Source organism: Thamnophis sirtalis, unplaced genomic scaffold (assembly GCF_051295495.1).
Source record: "Thamnophis sirtalis isolate CommonGarterSnake01/CBP01778 unplaced genomic scaffold, rThaSir2_p1.2 scaffold_6, whole genome shotgun sequence".
Taxonomy (NCBI): domain Eukaryota; kingdom Metazoa; phylum Chordata; class Lepidosauria; order Squamata; family Natricidae; genus Thamnophis; species Thamnophis sirtalis.
Genome location: NW_028261386.1, coordinates 75,921,741 through 75,945,507, shown reverse-complemented (window position 1 = coordinate 75,945,507; position 23,767 = coordinate 75,921,741). Strand labels below are relative to the sequence as shown.

The window sequence follows — 23,767 nt, the reverse complement described above, 5'->3', positions numbered from 1 at the left end:
ATTCCTTCTGATAATTTACTTGCTAAAGAGACACACAAAATGGCGCCGAGCAGCTTCGTAGCAGGGGTTGGACTTGAAAATATTTCTACTGAGCTCAGAACATTTAAAGAAAAGGAAGTGATTTATCAATATCTAAACAGTAATTGCTGTATAATCGGCTTGCATAGACTTACTAATTGGCTGAAGAAGATTAAACTTGGAATGGCTTCTAGGCAAAAGGTTCCTCCCCCCTCCTAACATCTCCAAAAGTGCAGGCAGCTCGCCTGCTCCCGTTGCAAAATTACAGTCACTACTCCCCCCCACCTCCGCAGGAGAGTCCCTGACCAGAGAAATTTTGCAGAAAGAATTGGTTGAAGCCTTAAAAAATCATGCAGCTGCGATGGAAGTTAAAATTAAGGAGGAGATATCTGCTGCTTATAAAGAACTGACTGATGAGCTTGTGACTCGCGACCAGAGGATTAGGGATAATATTTTGGGGGCTTTTAATTGCCTATTGGGATACGTGTCTGGAATTGAAGTCAGATTAGAAGATCTTAGTGATTCTAATATCAACCTGGCAACGAAAATGGATGTGGTTCAACAAAAAGTTGGCGATGCTGAAAATGTAATTATTATGTTACAGTATAGACAAATGGAATTTGCATTAAGAATAAGAGGTCTACATGAAAATAATCAAGAAAATTTGAAGCAGATTTTCTCAGAAGCCTTTGATAAATTGATGGGAGGGCCAGGTGGGAATTATGAATGGCAAATTGAAAAGGTTTATCATGTTAATTCCTGGCTTGCCAGACAAAAGCAATTTCCAAGAGACATTGTGGTGTACTTTGCTACAAGAGACATGAGGAATATGATACTGTAAGAGTCTTACAAAACTAAGCTTCAAATTGGGGGTCAGGAGGTGACTGTTTTGAAGGAGATACCACCTAAAATGTTGAGATCAAGGAAAGACTATGCTTTTTTAGTTGAAGAGCTTAAAAATCATCAGTTACAGTTCAGATGGGATGCACCAGCCGGACTAGCACTCATTTATCAGGGGCAAAGATACCATCTTAATTCAGTATGGAAGACTCGAGATTCCTACAATAACATATTGAAAGCTGGACATCCCACCCCGCCTGGACCCAGAGAAAAAGAACAAGAAGGACATGATAGACAGCAAACCACACAAGTATCAACAAGGTTGGATCAACTTTCTCTCTCAGAGGTATAAGGAGCCAAGGAACAAAGATAAACCCATGTGATTACCAGACGAATGGACCAAGAATTAAAAAAGCAACAATTACAACAAACACCTGCCACCAGTCAAGAAGCTACAGGTATCAGTCTAGAAGCAGTGGGAGGAGCCAGGCCAAAGATTAAATTTCAGGATGTCCAGATGGCTCTTAAAAAGCTTCAGGGAGCTAAAGATGACAACTAAGTTCCTAACGTGGAACGTTAATGGATTAAATTCCCCACAGAAAAGGAAGAAAATAAATCACTATCTTAAACAATTCAAGAATGACATAATTTGCCTACAAGAAACTCACATTAGATCAACTGATCAAAAGTACTTGATTAATACAAGACTTGGACAACACTTTATAGCTTCTGCTCCAGAGAAGAAAAATGGTATAGTTATCTACTTAAGGAAGAACATGAGAGCTGAATTAATTGAAGCAGACTCCCAAGGAAGATACATTGTAATAGATCTGGTATTAGAAGGGAAAAGGATATTGCTACTGGGAATATATGCTCCCAATCAACAACAAGATAAATTTTATAAAAAGCTCCATGCTAAATTAGTACATTGGGATTATAGATCCTGCATATTATTGGGTGACTGGAACGGTGTTATTGATACTAAGAAAGACAAGAAGGCTTTTCGGCAAAATATTCAAATGCGAGCGAAACTACCTAAGTCCTTTTTCGACATGATTGATGATTTCGAACGGAGAGATATTTGGTGAGAAAGGAATGCAGAAGAATACGACTTTACCTTCTTTTCTGATAGACACCAATTCTTTTCCAGGATTGACTTTAGTATACTAACTACCAATGATTTGCTTTCTAGGGTAAAGAAGACAAAGATATGTTCCAGAGTTTTATCAGATCATAATCCAGTTTGGATGGAGTTGGGAGTTGGGATGCAAGCAAGAAGGACTTGGAGATTGAATGAAAATATATTTAGATATGAGAAAAATATTAATGAATGTAAAAAATTGTTAAGAGAATACTTTCTTTTTAATATGAACAAGGGTACATCTATGAAATAGTATGGAATGCAAGTAAAGCGTATATGAGAGGAGTTTTGATAAATCTAAATAGATTACATAGACTAAACAGGGGGAATAGCGAATCGAACTTGAAGATGAAATTAGGAAGAAAGAGCAGGAGTTAATTTTAAAACCAGGAGATAAAAAGATTAAAGAAGCAATTACTTTATTAAAAGACCAATTTAATATGCTGATTTCAGACCAGGTAGCTACCAATCTGCTATATGCAAAACATAACACTTTCTGTAATGCAAATAAATCTGGTAGATGGTTAGCATATCTGATTAGGAAAAAATAGAGATCTCATAATGTACTGAAATTACATTATAAAGGGAAGGAAGTGTATCAACAGGATGAGATTCAAAAGGTCTTTCGTGAATTCTTTATAGGATTGTACAAGAGTGATAAAATTCAAAGCCTAGATACAGATAGATACCTGGACAAAGAAAAAATACCCATAGTTAAAGATGAGCAGAGGGAAAGATTGAACCAACCAATAACTTCGGGGGAAATTCTACAGGTAATTAGACAGTTAAAGGCAGGAAAAGCACCGGGTACAGATGGCTTGACGGCGGTTTATTACAAAAATCTACAATTAGAAATGGTAGAACCTCTTAAGGAATTATTTAATAAGATTCAAGTGGAAGGGAAGGTACCCCCATCTTGGAAGACAGCTTTCATATCCCTGATACCTAAAGAAGATCAAGATCTTACTCAATCAAAAAATTATAGACTTATATCATTACTCAATGTAGATTATAAAATATTTACCAAAATTCTAGCGAATAGGTTAATGTTGGTTATCCAGCAATTGATTCATCATGATCAAACAGGTTTTATTCAAGGGAGACAAATGAGAAGCAATGTAAGACTAATTGTTAACATATTAGAATATTTGGGAAAGAATAACCAAATCCCTGCTGCACTTATATTTTTAGATGCTGAGAAAGCCTTTGATCGAGTGAATTGGCAATTCCTGCTGAAAATACTGCAAAAAATGCAAATAGGAGAGCACTTTTTACAATCAATTAAAGCAATATATCAGCAACAAACAGCTCAAATTATAGTTAATGGAAGTTTAACAGCTTCATTTCAAACTGAAAAAGGTACAAGGCAAGGTTGTCCCTTGTCCCCATTATTGTTTATCATAACTTTGGAATTATTGTTGAATAAAATATGGGGTTCAGAGGATTTACGGGGAATTAAGATTAGGCAGCAAGAATATAGAGTACGTGCTTTTGCGGATGATTTGGTTATAACATTAACTCAACCACAGGAATCTAGTAAGGTTTTAATGAACATGATTAATCAATATGGTCAAGAGTCAAGATTTAAAATAAACTTAGGGAAAACAAAGATACTAGCCACAAATATGAACACTAAACAAAGGGAAGAACTAGAAGGAATGACAGGATGTGAAATAGTTAAAAAGGTCAAGAATTTAGGAATTTATATCTCAATCTCAAATGGGAAGTTATATAAGTATAATTATGAACCACTATGGCATACTATACAGACAGATGAAAAAATGGGAGAAATTACAGTTATCTTTATTGGGAAGAATAACAGCAGTAAAAATGAATATTTTACCTAAATTTTTATTTCTTTTTCAAATGTTACCAATACTCAAAAAAGATATGAGCTTGCTAGAATGGCAGAAGGGCATTAATAAATTTGTATGGGCAGGGAAGAAGCCAAGAGTAAAACTAAAAAACTAAATTACCCAATTTAAAACTATATTACGATGCAGTAGTTTTATCTGTAATTAGTGACTGGATTAACTTAACGGATGATTGAATACTTAATATTGAGGGGCATGATGTGGTATATGGTTGGCATGCTTACCTGCTATATAACAAAAAGGTTGACAAGAATTTCAAAAGTCATATTTTAAGGAATGCTCTACTGCGCGTCTAGAAAAAATATCAATACAAACTAAATAATAAGATACCCATGTGGGCAATTCCCAGACACGCAATAAAAAACATGAACATAATACAAAAACAGGATGTAACCACTTACAGACAGCTTCTTACCTTAGAAAGAGGTGTAATACAATTAAAACTCTTGGATGTATTAAAAGAGGAAAAGGTAATTCAAACATGGTTTCAGTACGGGCAGTTACAGACCAGATGGAAAATAGATCCAAAAAGTGGCTTCATGCAAGTCGAGGATAATTCACTCAAACAAATTAGAGATCAAAGTCCAATGCATATAATGAGATTATACAATGTACTAATAGAAATGGACTCGGAAACAGAATTAGTTAAAGACTGTATGATAAAGTGGGCTCAAAATATTGAAGAACCAATAATGTTGGATACATGGGAAAGGATCCGGGTAAGAAATGTAAAATTTACAAAAGTCCAAAACTTGAGAGAAAACGTTTTATAGATGGCATTTAGATCCTAAAAAGTTGGCTTCTATGTATCCGAATTTACAACCTAAACGCTGGAGATGTGATTTTGTGGATGCTACATATTTTCACATATGGTGGACTTGCAAAAAGGTTAAGGCATTTTGGATAAAAATATGGTGGATTATGCAAAATGTTCTTAAAAAAAGGATTCAAGTTTACCCCTCAGTTATTTTTGTTAGGTATAATTACTGATTGTACAGTTGTAGAGATCAATTTGATTTTGCACTTAATAACTGCAGCTAGATTGTTGGTGGCGTAATACTGGAAGAAGGAAGATTTGCCTACTATCCAAGAATGGACATTGAAAGTAACAAACCTAGCTGAGATGGCTAAAATATCTGCATATCTTAAGGATCATTTAAACGAGAGATATAAATGAGACTGGAAAAAATGGATTGATTATATTCAAAATAAATATGGGACTAAGAAATTTCAGATAGCTTATGATTAAGACCAGGAATGATATAAGCTGTCTAGGGTTAGCCTAGCAAGGAGGAGCTAAAGCTCAATTGAAAGACATTATTAACTTTTTATTTTCTTTCTAAATATATTTTAGACTGTTTTTGTTAAAGACTTATACCTTGTATTGGTTCTGGGAAGTTGGGGGGGAGGGAGGGGGCTCAGGGGGAGAGGGTGGGGGGGGAGGGGAGTAAATATTTGTAACCAAATTAGGCTTGGGGGGGGAGTTGGGTTTAAAAGCACTATGATTATACATGTATACTGTTTTGTTTTATTTTTTTTAAACAAATAAGGAGCAAGATATGTTATGTATATTGAAATCGAATTTTAAATACCATCAACACAAAATGGAGCTTGCTCAGAAGCTGAAATACACAAAGTGAATGAGAGGAAGAGTGGGAAGCAGAGGAGAGAAGTAAGGTAGGAACAGAGGGGTAGGAGAGAGGGCAGTGGGGGAAGACGAGGAGAATAAGGAGGAGTGGAAAGGTGAGAGAGAAGAAGGAGAAAGGAAGGGGAAGTAGAGTAGAAAGGGGTGATGGAGGGAAGAAAGGAGGTAGGGAGGGGAAGGAGAGAGGGAGAAGAAAGTGTTGGATAAGGCACAAATATGGTGTATGGAGAGCAGAAGAGCCTATAATTGTTTTTTTTTGGGGGGGGAGCTGATGGTAAGATGAATTGATGTAAATATTTAACAATACAACACAATATTGGCTATGTAATAGTATACATGTGATTATATGTTATGAAAATGGAAAATAAAAAGTTTTCATAGAAAAAAAGTATGTCATTGCAAGAACAAACATCATTTGTGTAATGACATGAAAACAATACAAATTACATCATTTACATCACTTTATGTCAATTATGACAGTGACATTATTACACAAACTGATTTATTATTATTCTAGACAACTTAACAAAATGAAGAAGCTTTTTAAAATAAATGCTTGATCTGAAGAGGCCCCATGCTATTGTTTTAAAAAGTGTTATTCTTTTAAATAGCAGAGAATAACTATACTTCCAGAAAGCACATCAATTTTAACATAGCATAGTCTGAAATATAACACTACAAACAGTGTATATTCTCTGTACTGTTTGCAGATATTTTTCACTTGTTTTCCTCCCCAAAATCTAGGTGAGTCTTACACTTCGGAGGGTCTCATACTCTGAAAAATACAGTAATTTGTATCATTCTATAAATTACCAGGAAGATTAAGCTTGGACTGAATATGAGTTTTGGGAGTAGGAAGCAGAGCACTATCATGGTTGTCCTCCTTTCTTCCAATCAGATGACAAACTGTGAAAAGTCAAGCCCAAAACCTCTGGTTTGTCAGGAGCCACAAAGCTCTAAGGCTCTGGGATCCTTCAATTTAGGAGTTGCAGGAAGTCATGGAATGAGGACACCTATCAAGATAGGTTTAGGCACCATCTGCTTTCAGATGATTCTTAGTTCTATAGCTTGACCACTGTTAAATCAAGAGATGCTGCCAAATTCTTATCCTAGTGCCTAGAGCTTGCTGAGTCTGGAAAAGTGAACATGTTTAGCCTCAATCCTGACAAGAGCAACTGTAGGTTCTTGGCTCTTCTGGTGCTGGGAATTGTCTATTCTTGCTTCTGAATAGGGCTGTGCATCCCTAGAAAGAACTAACACACAATTTAATAGTCTTTCTAGAATCACAGCTCCCAAGCAAAGAACAAATTTGGACAAATGTATCTTGTCTGCCAAATGCATAATTTCCTGAACTAGGTGTCCTTTCTCATAAATGCTCACATTTTAGTCATCTTGTATATGGATTACTACAATATATGAAGCTACCCTTGAAAATTACTCAGAACCTACTGCAGATCAAGAATGCAGTTGAATGAGCCATTTATGGTGTACACCAACATAACATCTCTGCTATGCAAGTTGTGTTCTGACCCAGGCTTCCTTTAGAAAGCAAGGAGCAAAATCTTGGTCCCAACAAAACCTCTTTTATTTACATGACTGTGAATTCCTTTCATTCACAGTCAGCAAGGCTTTAGCAAACAGTCTTTCAGAGGAACGTTTAACCACACATACCTTATCTCGTTTAGTTTCCAAACACATGGCAAAGCAAAACATGGCACAGAGTCTCTTATAATCACAAACAGAACTTTCTGGACTGAAAGAATGATTGTTTCCTGCAAAAATTAACTCCCTGTTCGTTCCCCTTCCCATAGGAATGTGGGACGGGCCAATCACTCCAAGGTGTAGCTTTGCTTTCTTAGTTGTTCTTGTCTTCTGGTAACTCTGTGCATGTGCACACCGGGAACAGGCTTCAGCTGTTCTTCTGCCTCACTGTTGTCTAACCCCCTCTCTGCTTCCGACGCAGAGCCCTCGTCTGACCTTTCCTGAACCTGCAGGACTGGCCCATGTTCCTCCCCTACCTCCTCGCGGGCCGGCAGCGGACCACAAGACATTGTGTTGGCTACCAGCAAGTGCAATTCATGTTAGTTGTCACCTATGAAGCTTTTTATGGCATAAAGAATGCTTCTGTCAAGTGATCTACCTTTCACCCATTATTTCTTTCTATCCCATAAAGTTTGACAGAGTGGATTCTGAGTCCCATTTGCCCAGGGTGACATCTAATGAGGCCTAGGAAGGGTGCCTTTTTGTAATGGCATCTGACTTTTGAAATACGTAGCATTTTCTTGGAGCTTGAGAGAGCCCCAACATTGCTATCCATTACATGAGCATCTGACTTTTCTCCCCAGGCTCTTAGCTAAGTTGGGAAGTGGGTACCCCTGGATTGAATTATGTTTGGCATGTTAATGGAGAATATTTGTTCCTGCCACTGCAACTTTTATTAATTTATTAATGTTCAAGTTTATATTATAGCAATGTTCCAATATCTCAGGGGTTGCCACAAAGAAGAGGGACTCAAGCTATTCTTCAAAGCACCTGAGGATAGGACAAGAAGCAATGGGTGGAAACTAATCAAGAAGCAACCTAGAACTAAGGAGAAATTTCCTGACAGTTAAAACAATTAATCAGTGGAACAATTTGCCTTCAGAAGTTGTGAATGCTCCAACACTGGAAGTTTTAAAGAAGAGATTGGATAACCATTTGTCTGAAGTGGTATAGGGTTTTCTGCCTAAGCAGGGGATTGGACTAGAAGATCTCCAAGGTCCCTTCCAACTCTATTATTCTATATAGCACATACCTCACAAAACAAGTGAGACTGGACAGCGTAATTTTGCTTTTGATATACTGTGGTCTTGTTTTTAATCTGTGTGCCACCCAGTGTCACTGCAGAGTTGGATGGCTTTAAAAATTGAATGAATGAAGCTGTGGTGACAGCTGAACATTAAGAATTCATAGTAGAGAGATATACATACATATATAAATGACAATCTTGATTTCCTTGAAGTGATACTTTAGTAGGTGAAAAGATACATATACAGTATGTTCCAGACGGGTCAGGAATTTGAAAGAAGATCCTCAGGAAGGAGAGCTTGTGTGTCACCTTATCAGTGTAAGAATTCTAGTGGACCCTTTGTTGGTAGCATGAACTACTCTCTCATCCAGCACTTTGATCTTTGGGGGAAAAAATAATTATTGGACATGGAAAATGATGGGGAAAACACTTTTGTTAAATTTCTGCATACTTGTGGTAGCCAACAAATTATATGCTCCAGTACCAAGATAATGAGTTGTGTTTTTCTAGTTGAAGCATCTGTCTTTCATCTCAGCATGCTATCTTACAGGGAATCAATATAAACAGTTCTTATTTACTCTCTTAGCACAAGCCAGTGAAGACTTTTTAGTTTACTGTCAATAAAATGAAACAATAGGAATACACAGCACATATTTTGGTAGCATTTCAGACTTTCAAGAGGGGAAATATATATTATTCTTTTTGCATTTTTACATTTATTTTATTCAGTCTATCTGATTTATTTTATTTTTCTCTTCTCTTCTTCTGCTACAGCAGTTCTCAAGAAGGATGGAGAATTTTGAACCTCTTTCAGGAAAGGTTTAAGATATAATTTTAATGCCTAACACACACACACACACACACACACCCCTCTGAAATTTGTACAATCTTCAGGTAAAACATTCTATCTATAGCTTTTGTTAGACATGCAACTATTTTCGTTGTTTATTTACGTTTATTTATTTATTGAATGTATTTGCTGCCCATCTCATAGTTAACAACTCTGGGAAACTTCCAGCATTAAAACATTAAAAAAACACCTAACAAATAAATATCTTTAAAAGGATAAAAATAGAAATCCTAATTAAGATATAGTGAAAGATGTAGAGGGTGGGAACAGGATGCACGAGGGGGGGTGGGAGAGGGGGAGATGGGATTGCCTCTTAATTCAACAACCCCTTCCAGCGTGAAGTCCCTTTTTTAGGGCCACAGGCCAGGTAGAATCAGGTTCTTGTAGAAGGACAGAAGTATGGAAGCCCACCTCACCTCAGAGGGTAAGATCTTCCAAAGGGGAGGAGCCATCTCCTGCACCCAGCCACCCAGAATTTTTTTGACCAATGAGGCCCAATGCGTGTCTCCTTTGCCAGCGTGGGTAAGGAGTCAGATGGTTCCTCAAGTATCTTGGACCCATGCCATGAAGAGCTTTAAAGATAAGACTCAACCTTGAATTGCACCCGGATTCACAGGGTACATAAACAGTATCTGCCTTTTCCCAAGACGTTCAGCATCCATTTTTTTTTCCATTTTATTAAGCATTTATAGGCCGCCCTTTTCCCTGAGGGGACTCAGGGCGGCTTACAATAATAGGGGAGGGGAGTGCGGGACAAAACGCAAAAAGAAAATGTGAATAGAAATAATTAGCAATAAAAAACCCAACATTCATTCAACATTCAGGAGGGGCGAGAGTAAAGTCTTATCCCCAGGCCTGACGGGATAGCCTGATCTTGAGGGCTGTGCGGAAGGCCTGGACGGTGGTGAGGGTGCGGATATCCACGGGGAGATTGTTCCATAGCGTCGGAGCTGCAACTGAGAAGGCTCTCCTCCGCGTAGTTGCCAGTCGGCACTGACTGGCGGATGGAATTCGGAGGAGGCCTACTCTATGCGATCTGATGGGACGGAGGGAGGTAATCGGCAGAAGGCGGTCTCTCAAATAGCCAGATCCACTACCATGGAGCGCTTTATAGATGGTAAGAAGGACCTTGAAGTGCACCCGGAGACCAACAGGTAGCCAACGCAGCTCACGGAGGATCGGTGTTATGTGGGCGAACCGTGGTGCACCCACAATCACTCGCGCGGCTGCATTTTGGACTAGCTGAAGTCGCTGGATGCTCTTCAAGGGCAGCCCCATGTAGAGCACATTGCAGTATTCCAGCCTAGAGATCACAAGGGCTCGAGTGACTGTTGTGAGGGCCTCCCGGTTCAGGTAGGGCCGCAACTGGCGCACCAGGCGAACCTGGGCAAATGCCCCCCTGGTCACAGCTGATAAGTGGTGGTCGAAACTCAGCTGTGGGTCCAGGAGGACTCCCAAGTTGCGGACCCTGTCTGAGGGGTATAAATTTTGACCCCCCAGCCTGAGCGATGGAACGTCAGCCAAATTGTTGGGAGGAAAACAAGCTCTGCCAGGAAAAAAAAGAAAAAAAAGAAAATAAAATATTCTATTTGGCCTTTGCCATGCCAAGAGTGCAATATATGCTCCAGGGTGAATTTCCTTGGTTAAATAAGATGGGTAGAGGTACGCAAGGAGTTTTCCAGGACTAGGAGAAAAATCCATTTCAGAATGGCTGGAAACTGCACATAAAAAAGAAATATCTGATAAACTGGAAATCTATTTTCCAAGATGGTTGATTGAAGAAGGAAAATAAAACTCTGATAGAAAGCAGACATGATCACCTACTTAATGGTGATAGTCCTCAATATAGTTGTAGGCTGCTTTGGTATAATCCAACTGATTCTTGAGGAGGCTTTGAGGTGGCTGAAAATCCTGAAGGAAATGGAACATGGGAAAGCTGGAATGCATAAGACATCAGATATATATGATAGCCTGAAACTGACATTCTGGGGATAAGAATGACATAGATCTTTCCAGAATTGTGCTATGAATCGTCGGCCTTACTCAGAAATCAGCTGATTAGGCAAGCTGTGGTTTATGATAACCTGTAGGAGCAAATGAGCTGCTTTAGAGATGGAAGCAAAAGCATGGCAAGAAATGAAACAGGACCTCTAAGAAAAGAGAACAAATAATTCCAGAATTGGACTCAGAACTCCAACACAATGGAGCCCCCAACTGAAGGCAGCCTACGGTATTCTGATTAATTTTTCCCTTGCTATTTCAGTATATTCAGAGCATATTCAGAGGAAGAGCATCCACAGACTGGTGATCTGTTGGCTTGATCTGGACTGCAAGATTTGCTATGGAATCCCTAGTCACCAGATTCTGTACCTGTTCTTCATTGTTCTTTTGCTTCTGGGGTGGAAGGGAAGAACCCCAGTTTTACCATCATAATCTTTATGGATCTTCTCTCTCCTTTTTTGTATGGATAGAGCAGTGGTGAAATTCATTTTTTTTTTACTAACGGTTCTGTGAGCGTGGCTTGGTGGGTGTGGCAGGAGAAGGATACTGCAAAATCTCCATTTCCTCTCCACTCCTGAGGGGAAGATATTGCAAAATATCCATTCCCACCCTACTGTGGGGCCAAGCAGAGGTAGTATCTGCCAGTTTTTCGAGCTACTCACAACTTACGCTACCGGTTCTCCAGAACCAGTCAGAAACTGCTGAATTTCATCCCTGGATAGAGCTGTCAACCCTGAAGTTAACTTGACTTAGGCCATTTTGAGGGCTTTGGGGCTGCCACAATTGGAGGTAAGAGATAGGGAGGGGAGAGTTGAGATTGCTGGGGTTTGTAGCGAAAACAAAATACTTTTTCCTGGGGACCGAGAACATTTCAGCAGGTGCTTGGAAGGAGGGGACTGAGGTCTCTTAGCAACTGGACTGTACCCTGATGAGATAATATGACTGATTGTTTTGAGAAAGTGGAAAACTTTTACTTTTAATTAGGTGAAAACCATGGAAACGTTTAGAGTTGGTTTTTACCAGCCTATACCAATATGGCATATCCAATAAATTTATTATTTGAGGAATCTACCTGCCTCGGAGTCTTCCTTGCTGTGGATATGTTACTTGGAAACCTGACAAGAGCCCTTTTTAAAATTGACCCACTGATTGGTGTAAAGAGAGTCACTGTCCCAACTAAGCAAACCCAACTCCTGCATAACAATTTTGTTCATTCCATATTAAAATATGGAAGGAAATGATTGGGGTCTGACAAAAGTTGTCAAAGGAATTTGGGCAGTGTCTCTTAGTTATAATTGGCAAGAAGGGAAAAGGAGCAGGGAAAGAGAGTAGGATATTTTCCCCCCAGCTTGATCGCCTCTGGATAAGCTGGAAGATAAGATTTAGAGCATGCTTCTTCAGGCTGATTGCTCTTCTCCAAACAACTTTGGTGGGGCTTGCTCTAGGGAAACTGGAAGGAAGCAGAAATTTCTGATGTTAGCAGAAATTGAAAGGACCTCTTGAAGCCAGCTTTGCTGGAGTCTCTTCCTTAGTTCTCCCTGTTATAATGCTCCCACTATCTGATTTATTGCAGCTCACCAGCTTTTATCTCTAATTTTAGTCTCCTTCAAAAGAAGTAGCCCTATAGGAATGAAAAAACTTGAGAAACCAGTCAAAACCAATAGTTTCAAAGGAGACTGCAGGAAGTAACTTCTCTCATCTCTTTCTTTCTAAGCACACTCCAAGCTGAATAAAACTGAAAAGTTCAATACCAAGACAAGATCTAGGAATCTATTAAGTGAAGGAGTTCCTGCTTTCTTTTTAAATAAGAGCCAAAGAGTATAGCGCCTAGGAAAATATTTTCCTCCATCTCACGGCTAACCCCTTTAAATTAAAATGCTTAAGTACTTTTTATTTGCTTTCAATTTTGGCTTTGGATAATTTTTAAATTTGATTGTAGGTTAATATGGAATATCTCGCTAGCTAGTTTGTTTCCCCGTTTGGGTTGCAAGGGAAACCAGAATCCACAGCAGCCACCGTCTTTCTCAAATGAACAGGCTAACTGATCAACCTAAGAAGTGTCTCCTTCAAATAGCAAAGATTGGTGGAACATGTTACGTAGAACAGTGAATTTTAAATCAAAGGAAATGGTTTTCCTTTTCAAACCAAGTACACAACTTGACTAAGCTCTGTCTGTGGATGGAGTAGGTTTTCTGAGTGAAGGTTGAATCCACCCTCATGTCCTTCTGCAGTTAGATGATGCTGGACTACATTTCAAAGGAAGACTTTCCTGCAAGATCAGCACTGGTGGAATGTACGTAGGTTAAAATCTTAACGAAGGAGGGAAGGGAGGAAAACCAGGCAATTACAAGATTAGGAAACCAGGTTTTAGTAACAGAATCTTGTATGTGTGAATGTTCCTTGTATTCCTCTGAAACTTATCTTCATGAGATTTCAGGGTTTTGTATTAGATGTTTTCTCATTTTACAGTTCTGGCCCAAAGTAGATTTCTTTTGTCTAACCATTTTCTTGATAGCGCTCTTCCTCCTGTTCCTCAGAGTTATTCCTTCTGCTCCTTACATCTGTTTTGCCTAAAGATTCATTGGTAAATACAGCTTCAGACATTTTTTTAAAATGACAGGCCAATGGAAGTGAGTATGTACTTCCTGAACAGGTTTGGAATTCCTGATCAGGGACACAGAATGTGGGAATCACAGCGGTGTTGAGAGCACCAGATTTTTCTGCCTCCTTTTAGCTTTCTCCGGTGGATGTCTCAGTCTGATACTGTTAGTACTTTTGCCTCAAGATTTCTGAGATAGGTGCATTTAAAACCAAGCCTCAAATATTTTTTTTTTATTTTTTTAAAACAGTTTGCAATGTTATGATGTCTATACCCAGTGACATTTGAGAACCAATGGATGCTGATGCAGGGAAAAAGAAGAAAGGAGAACAGGAAACCTACCAGTCTAGAACTCCCCCAAACTCACAAATGTGTGCAGGCAGCAGCATTGATGGTCTCATTGCAAAAGTTGTGGTTGTGGAGACAGCCCTTTTTATTCTGATGTATTCTCTTGTCTCAAGTCTCAAAGGAAAGTTCATTGGTGTTGTTGAATGGATGACACACCCACACAATAGGAATGCAGCATACATATTTTATATCATATGTAAATAAAGCAGTGACCTTGTAAGTTAGAGATGAGTGACCAAGCACTTTTGTTATAATTAGAAAGAATGAGCAAAATATCTATTTAATAGTTAACTGCCAAAGACATTCTGGATGCTGCACTGAAATTCCATAATGGATTATCTCTGATTCTAAGAAGGAGAGAGGGAGAGAAAGCACAGGTGGGAATTGAAAAAAGGGTATACAAAAAAGAAATGCAACATGGTTAGGATAGGACATGAGAACTTTGGACTCTTATTGTGTCAACAAGTAGACTGTGAATCTTTTGATGAGATTAAGAATTAAGGAATTGAAGGTCCTTGTTAAGAGATCTGTAGACATTTGCTTTCTTTTTTCTCCTAACTTTATATTTCATCATGAATTATTGGTTTTCTTGGTCTCTTTTGGCTCCTGTTCTCCCCCCCCCTTCTCTGTGTGTGTGTGTGTAAAACTCAATTCTTGCTAAATATATTTAGTTGAAACTTTCTTTTCTGGAAATAGTTGCAATCAGTGAATATATCCATTGTTGTCTATTTTCTGCAATCAACAGTTTTATGGTTAGTAATTTTGATTGTCTCATTGTTTTATTATTAAGTTACGAATTTTCCACAGAGTCTTCTTTAAATCCCCAAAAATAGAATTAGGAAAACAAGCTGTAATGTATATTTTACAGACTCTTTAACAAAGTGAAAATCATCCTTCCAAGAACAAACACAAATGTGTTTAGTTGGTTTTTAAAACAGTCCCTCCATACCAGACATTGTCTCAAGGTGACTTTAAAAACAACCGAAATACTCATTAAATATTGCTGAATATGCTTCTTGGCCTTCCACAATGCCAGGAAATATCTTGAATGCCAAAGATAACATTGCATAGCAATTATACTGCTATCACACTATTAATAGCATAATTTCAGATACCATCAAAATGATAATCATAGTGATGCTTATAGTAATTTTCAGCAGGTTTCTCACACATTACGCACTGAGATCATATCCTTTTCTTAACTTGCTTTGCTAATTATATTGCTGTTATCTATCATGACCCCAGGGTATAAGTCTGTATATTCAGGCAGTGAAGATACAGTCTGGAGGAAGCATGAGAATGGAGAATGTGAAGATAGGAAAGATTTGACCTCAGAAACAAAGAACAGCTTATTTGGAGAGCTTGCTGGAACTCTGCCTCTTTGCTGAATTGAAGCATTGGGTCTGTTTAGCCTTCTGAATCTTAGATGGAAAGTTGGAGGGCTAAGTAATTAAAACTAAGTTTAATTTTGCAAGAGCTGGGAACTTCTTCAACTTACTCTTTTAAAGTCTCATCTCAGAAATAGAGAAGCAAGGTCTATACGGAATGCCTCCTCAAGTCTTTCTAGCTTCCTTCCTGCAGCAGTAACTCACCCGCAACGGATTAAATTGTCACCAGCTATCAAACAATACAATAATATTGAAACTGTCCTGTTGGACCAGAAAAAAGTTTATTGAATTCTCAAATGACACAATAAGATGCTTCTGTCCTAGTCTGCCATTTGGGATTATAAGTGTCTGGAAAAGTATGTATCAAAGCCTCTTTGTAAGACACAAATTTAAAAAAATGAGTAAGATGTTGCAGAAATGGTATGCTCCAGAATCTAGTGTCTTCATTAACTCATTGGTTGGTTTTAACTTGACCCAGCATTCTATGGTGTACAATGCTTCTACTATGATAACAAGTAGTTTTGGTTATTATTATTTTAAAATCCTTTGGCTGCCATATCTAATGTGAAAGGAGTCATCAAACCCACTCAAACAAGACAACAATCATGCCAAAGAACATGTTAATCTATTCCAACAGATGCTTTTCACACTTTAATGAGAATGACAGGCAAAGCATCTTTCTGGCATTTTTGGGTTTATAGGATTTTATGTATATCTTGCTACATGCAGCCCATCCGCATTGTGGTGAAAAGGAAACATTTGGAGTGGGCAGGTTACATCCCACATTTGATGAAAAACTTAAGTAATCATTTAGTCCCTTTCAAATAGTGGCCCAAATACATTTTTCAGACTTAATTAAAACTTTAAAATATTGTTTATTTCCATTTAGAGTACCAGCCACATTACAGGTAGTCCTTGCTTACCAACTACTTGTTCAGCAACTATTCAACTTTGACAGGGCAGGAAAGGAAGATTTAGAGCTGGTCCTCACACTTGTGACTTTTCGCAGCATTCTGCAGTTACCCGATTGTCATTTGACACTTTCATGGCTGACTTCTCACAAGGAAAGTCATTTGGGAAACTGGCAGGAAATCGCAAGTTGCAGTCATGTGACCCTGCTTAGTCACTTAATGACCACAGTTAGAACCAATGCCATAAGTTGAGCATAGTCATGTGGTGTTTTACTTTATGGGTGTGTTGATTACCAATGGAGTTGTCTGTACCAGACTTAAAAAAAAAACAGTTGCAGTTTTTTTTAAGGCCATAGCGCATACAATGCAACATTTGAACAATGTGTATTGGACATTATTGCAAAGTGAGCTGGGCAAATAAAACATGTAGGTGGTAGATTAATGTAGATTAAGAATTTCTGATTCACTTCCAATTTAGCAGTTGGTTTTTAACCAAAGGTGAGTTCCTACCAGTTCGGACTGGTTCGGCTGAGTAGGTAGTAACTCGGCCACCTACGCCCCTGAACCGGTTCTATCGGTGGCACCATAGGTGCCACCATCTTGTTTTTTTGCTTCTGCACATGTGCAGAAGCATTTTTTTAACCTACTGTGCATGTGCACATGCCCAAAGCGCGTTCCTGAGTGAACCGGCAGTAGAAGACTTCAGAACCCATCCCTGTTTTTAACATACCTTGAATCTATTTTAGCATACACTTTTTGCTTTTTCGTGTATTTCTTGAATCAGAATAGAATGAAAATGTGACACTATTTTTGGCAACTCTGATTGGAAAAGGCTCCAGGAACCACAGAAAGGAGGGTCATGGCCCCATTAATGCTGTGGTCTCAAGTTGCTCATGCTACTAGGAAGTATATGCCATTGAACTCAGTGAAAATGGCTGTGAAAATTATTCCTTAAATTTCTTTTTACTTATGTGTTCTGACCCCCCTCGTCCTACACCAAAGCATGCCGAAACAAAGATACTGCAAGGATTTATTGACACACAGACAGGACCTTGGCAGCAAGCCAGCACAGACAAGATGTTGCCAGCAATCCAGCACAGACAATACGTTGGCAGCAATCCAGCACAGACTAACCTTGGCAGCAATCCAGCCTACCAAGCTAGCCCCAAGAGTTCTCCAGCTCAAGTGAATACGTTGACTCCTGCAAAAGGGCGTGTGCACAATCATTCCTTTTATAGTCTTGAGAGGAGCCTAATTACCACTAGCTGAGTGCAATTATCTCCTGTAACTGCGCAACTGTTCCTTACGCCTATTAGCTCTTCGGTGCCAAGCATCCAGGAACAATTCCCTTGGCTCCTCCCCACTATTCCAATGCATGACATCCGGATGACACTCCCTTGTCTCCTCCCCACTGGTCCAAGGCTCAGGTGCCTCCTGGTGGCCAACCAGCCTCTCTGTGCCCTGCTCGGAGTCGGAACCCTGTCCAGGGTCCTCCACATCCCCCAGAGCCGACTCATAGGGCCCCTCGCTGTCAGAATCTGGTGGCAGCTCCACCAAACTCTGGGCCACAACACATGTGTTATCAAGATTTCATGTCTGGGTTTTGTATATAAACATATTAGTGTTTTTCTTCACTTTGCACATTTATTATGTATATTCAGAGAATTAAAAAAAAAACACCCTCCAACCACATAATTACACTAATATCTATACTGGAGCAAGTATATGCACATCAGCATAAATATATTGAGAAGGCTGGCTTTATATCATTATTTCCCATCCTAAATCAGGTATTGATTTAAAAATGGAAAACCAGGACAAATAATATCAGACCAGTTTTGGATTTTTAAGAAAGCATAGTGGTGAGAATTATAATTAAATTATATTTTACAGTGAGATATTTAATATTGCAGTGTTGCAAATTATCAAACAACTTTGAGAATACAAAATGAAGCACATTTCCTATAACTACTTTACATATTTGAAAACATGTTGCATGTTTGGCAACATATAAGCCAGCAATATTTATTAAGATAATCAGGTTCGTCTGAAAAAAAAACACCTCAATATGTTGCTAATATTATTTCCTGATCATTATATCCAATTCAGAATAAATATATCTAACATAAGTAGGTTGTGAACTATTCATAAAATGCAGCCTTTAATATAATGGACATTTTTTTCTCATTAAAGGAGAAGAAAAGAACTCTGTAAATGTCGGATTTACTCCTAACATAACCTAAAAAAATAATATTACAAATTAGCATGAGTTGAAGGATTAATCTAAGGCTATGTTATGAATATTCCCAATGTCAATCTTCTTGCCAGAGAGAAGCAGCTTTCACAAAATTTAGTTCAATTAAGTTATCTATTTCTAGTTCACTAACCCAAAGAATTAACTTCCTTAATAAAGTTAATGCTAATTTGTTTTTAATGCCAGGTTTCACTAAAGGGTTTCACTAAAACAAAAACTACCTTATACTTTGCTCTGCTACTGATGAAGTGTAAGCAAACATTTTAAAAGTTACTTTCCGCAAGAAACATGTAGCGGAGGGCATAACACTAGTTTTTCAGCTGTATCAACTTATCTGTGTTTTATTGCTTCTCTGATATAAAAAGGAAGCAAAGATTTCGTAAGCAAGCACTATAGTTACCAAGGACAGAACAGCCAAATATTATAAAAAAGAAATGGAAGAATTGGGGTTTCACTCTTTTACTTTCTGAATTGGCTTTTTTTTTTTTTTTACTTCACAGAGAATCATTACTGGGGCAGGAGAATGAGACCTATAAATCAAACGTTATGTAAAATACTCTGTCATCCAAGTTAATGACATAAAATGGACTTTTGCTGGGTGGTAAAATAAATGGATAGGAAGAAAGAAAAGAAAAACGGCCCCAGAATTATAATGACAATCCTCTTTCAGATGTGCTCAGAGGAAACTTTTGAAAGATGCCAAACAGGACAAGAAAAAGAAGTATCCAGTAATTCAGGAAAGAGGAAAAACATCTTTACCTGTTCAGAGATATTATCCAAAACTGGATTTAATCCAGATATTGGAAACAGACTCCTATGCTATATTTCCATGATGATAAACCTATGGCGCGCGTGCCACAAGTTTCATGCAGAGCCATTTATCAGGCACGTGAGGCTTGCCCTGTCAGCTGGCTCCGGAGGGCTAAAACCAGCCCTAAGGCAACCCGGAAGTGACTTCAGGGAAGCCTCCTGGAGGCCCTTAAAGGCTCCGGAGGGCTAAAACCGGCCCTACAAGCAAACCATAAGTGTATTCCCAAATGTCTGGTTTGCCCGTAGGGCTGGTTTTTCGCAATCCGGAGGCTTTAGGGATGCTCCTGAAGCCTCTGGAGGGCCTCCGGGGGGGAGGGAGAGGTTGTTTTTGCCCTCCCCAGGCTCCTATAATGCCTCAGGAGCCTGGGGAGGGCAAAAAAAGCACACCAAAATGGGGAGGAGTGCTGTTCATACGTCCACATGTGCTGTGGTTGTGCGCATAGATTATGGGTGTGGCATGCCCATGCATGACTCCCCCCTGATCTCCCCCCGCTTTTGGCATACGAGCCAAAAAAGGTTCGCCATCACTGCTATATTCTGTTGATATAAGTTAAATAAAAAATAGGGGAGAAAATAAAAGAATATTTTGTTTACTCTTCAGTAGTTTGGGGAAGAATCTCTAGCTATGAGATGATTAGCACTAGATTTTTAACACGAAATAAATCAAAGCACATGACCTCAGGCTGGGGATTTGTTTGGAAAGATGAAATAAATTTGCTCCAAGAGCAGTTTAGTCTCTAGTGACTTCATGCATGTGCCACATAGCTTTCCTAGGAAAATTTAAAAGAGATTTTCCATGGTGTCTACCTTTTTAAAAATTTTCCAATTTAACCTACATCCCTAAGATTTTATGGCGGCCTCCCATTCTTATACTAATCAGGTATGATCTGCTTTACTTTTCATAACAAACCAAATATAGCACTAGCATTTAGACTTATATACAGCGTCATAGTGCTTTATGTGGCTCCCAATAAACTTAGTCCTTATTTTACTGACCTGGGAAGCGTAGAAGGCTAAGTCAACCTGGAGCCAGTCAAGATCGAACTGCTGGCAGTCAATAGGCTGCAATACTGCATTCTAACCACTGCACCTCCACAGCTCTTAAATCAGTTTGGAACTACTACCTAGCAAGGTGCAGTAAAGCATAATTGAAGGAGTGACCAGCATAAGTCACCTAATTCAGGTTGGAATTCTGAAGCAGAAATAAGAAAGCCTTTCTTTTTTATATTCAATTCTCTTTAGTCTGTCAATATAGCTCCTTCAGTAGCCCAATGCATCCAGAGGGCATCAGGTTAGGGACATATTATCTTAGCATATTCTTTCTCAGGAGGGATTTTTGCCGCTGCTGTCAATATTTAAAAAAGGGAACCAAATGCCAATTTCAAAAGAAATCAAGTCTACATTCTGATTGCAAAATTGCTGAGCACAAGAACCAGGCCAATAGCAGAATTTTCAGTAAAATCCATTGATGTATTAGATGTTGTGGAAATATCTAATTACTGTAACATACACAAAAGTTGAAACAGTCAATGAAAAGTATGAAAGAAACAGAAAATCAATGTAAATTGCATCTAGCAGCTCCACTTCCATGCACAGAACTGAAATATGATTTTTCGATTTGTGAGTTTCGATGGCTTCCAGTCAATTAATTCAAAGGGCCAATGGTCAATATGAATCTGACAGAGTCTTAATGAAGCATTATTTGTGCTAGAAAGATAAATGGAGAAAGCTACGAAAGTTACGGAGAACTTTAGTTTAGGGAACTTGCTTGCTTTTTCTTAACCATCGATAAGGTTAGACAAGAGTTAAAATGTGGTTACTTCAAAGAAGGAAGATTAATGGAATTGGAATCAAGAAATGGGATAATCCTAATCCTCTCTGAAGCTGGGGTGGGGTTTAAGCTTTTGAGAAAGCTATTATCCCTTTAAAACTACAAAGAATCTCAGGGTAACTTAGCTTGGAGGACACAGAAGGGCTTCATTTGTGAAGCAGTGTTAACATGAAAGTCTACTGATTTTGCTATCTGTAATTGTATAGAGTGGTAGAAGAACTTCAGTTGTGCTGAAACTGCAATTTCCGTTCATACTCTAAACGTATATGATACAGAAGCCTATATCTGCTGAAGTCACTAAGGACATTGCCAGATACAAGTTCTGCTTACTTTTGAGAGGGATATTTTTATCCTACCTTTTTTCTATATACAACTCAAGGCAGCAAACATATTGATATTCCTTCCTCCTATTTTTCCCCACAATCACCACCCTGTTAGTTGTGCTGAGAGAAAGTGACTGGCCCAAAGTCACCCAGCTGCTTTTTCATGCCTAATGTACAGGTAGTATTCAGCCGGTTCGGACCGGTTTGCCCGAACCGGTAGTGTCCCACCCGCTCTGTCTCTATGCCGTCCTATGTAGGCATGTTTTCAAGCTGTGTGCATGCGTGCAAGCCACACACACGATCAAAGTGCATGCACGGAAGGCCGAGTGCATGCGTGGATTCGTGCGTGCTCACGTTTGTGAACCAGTAGGGAAAGTAAGTGAATGCCATCTTTGGCCTAAGGCATAACTAGAACTCAACGTTGCCTGGTTTCTATCCCAGCACCTTAACCACTACACAAAAGGCTTGTGCATCACACATATGCACTATGTACTTGGAAGCACATTGAATATATTTTTCAAAAATGCATATCCTGCTGTTCCCCAAAGATACTGTTTTAAAATAAAGGATGCTCAGACTAATTTGCAACAAAACTATGTCATTATCATCGTGTGAAAAGAGCATGGTAAAAATTGTCAAACCTTGAAAACCACAGGAGAAAGTGAATAATGATCAGGGTTAAATGAAGGTATTAAAGAAACAGGAGAGAGTTTATGAATTTAAAAAGATCTTTGTCATATGACTGAGCATGAATAATAATGTAACTAGAGATATCTCTCTAGGGTAAGCTACAAAGACTTATTATAAAGATGCTTGTTTACAATGGACAAAGTTCTAATATCGTATTCATCCATGAGTAAATCAATAAAATATACTGGTAGAAAATGAATATATCAAATAACATAAACTGATATGTCGGCCAATTTATGTAATCGAACTGGACAACATGCCATTTTATGTTGTTGAACATATTCATTTTCTACCAGTTATGAATATATGTAATTCCCGTTCCAGATATGAGGGGCTACCTTCTCCATAGGCAGTATTAATCAGTTTATCATTTCAAATTTCAATTAGTAACACTAACCAACAAACAAGATAGAAAGTGTAAACCTACCCGTGCCAAAGTCAGTGTCCCTTGTTTGCACGTTTTGCAACGAACCCGGAGTTTCCCAGGTTTCACGGCTTGGCAGAAACTTTTGCAGAAAACATAAAAACTGCTGTACTTAGCAGCTTCTGTTGAGACAAACAAAAATGCAAACGCTTAATTTATTAAGACACCAACATTTCATTGTGCACATATCTGTATGTGTGTTTGTGTATGTAATAATAATAAGAAACAAATGAAAATCTACATAATAGAATATCGGAATGACATTTTTAATATTCTGGATAGCAACAAATTAAAATCAGATATATTGGATTATTTTTGAGGAAGAATAAGCATTTAGGTATTGGTGTATGTTCCCTAATGCAGCAATTCTATATCTGCCCCCTTTATCCTTCCTGCTTCCACCATTGCTTCTAGTCCACTAGAAGAGTTAAACCCTCTCCATCTGGCAAGAGTGGATATTATTATTAGACATATATATTAAATTGCTTCTGTCTCCATTGCGTGATTGAAGCAATATACAGAAATCAGATAAAAGCAGCAGTAACATAAAATACACAATACCACCGAAATCAAACAAACACAATCACAAGAATAGGTTAACAAGAGAAGCCAGAATATTCATCACAATAAAATCTGAAAACATCATTTAAGAACATTAAAAAGGTAATGGAACAATATAGTCTACACCAGCTGCCAAACATATAATAAAGAGGAAGCTAACCTGATTTCTCTCCCTATTGTCTTATTATAGGCTTGCAATAATAAACACAGAGCTGGGGATGGGAGAGGCAGGGAATAGCAGCAGCTATTCAGACTGCCAGTGAAAGGTACGCCATAAACTTTGCTGCTAAATCCACAAGGAATTCTTTCCATTATCTTAAAAACACATGGGACTCCTGTGGGAAAGTATTTAAATGATAAAAGCAAACAGTTGTGCCTCTTTATTATAAAACTGAGGTGTGTCACTTCACCCCTTTCCAGTAAAAGTGCCCATTCTATGGCTGTGACTCAAACTTACATTTGTGTCTGTAA

The 23,767-nt window shown here is 38.5% G+C and overlaps 1 protein-coding gene across 1 annotated transcript in view; it reads right to left on the bottom strand.

Annotated features, from left to right (window-relative positions):
* Positions 1-23,767, bottom strand: part of PRKN (parkin RBR E3 ubiquitin protein ligase) — a 785,743-nt gene that overhangs the window by 474,723 nt on the left and 287,253 nt on the right. The window contains exon 4 of the mRNA XM_014068674.2: positions 22,739-22,857. Coding sequence (XP_013924149.2) covers positions 22,739-22,857 — 119 coding nt within the window. The remainder of the gene's footprint in view (positions 1-22,738; positions 22,858-23,767) is intronic.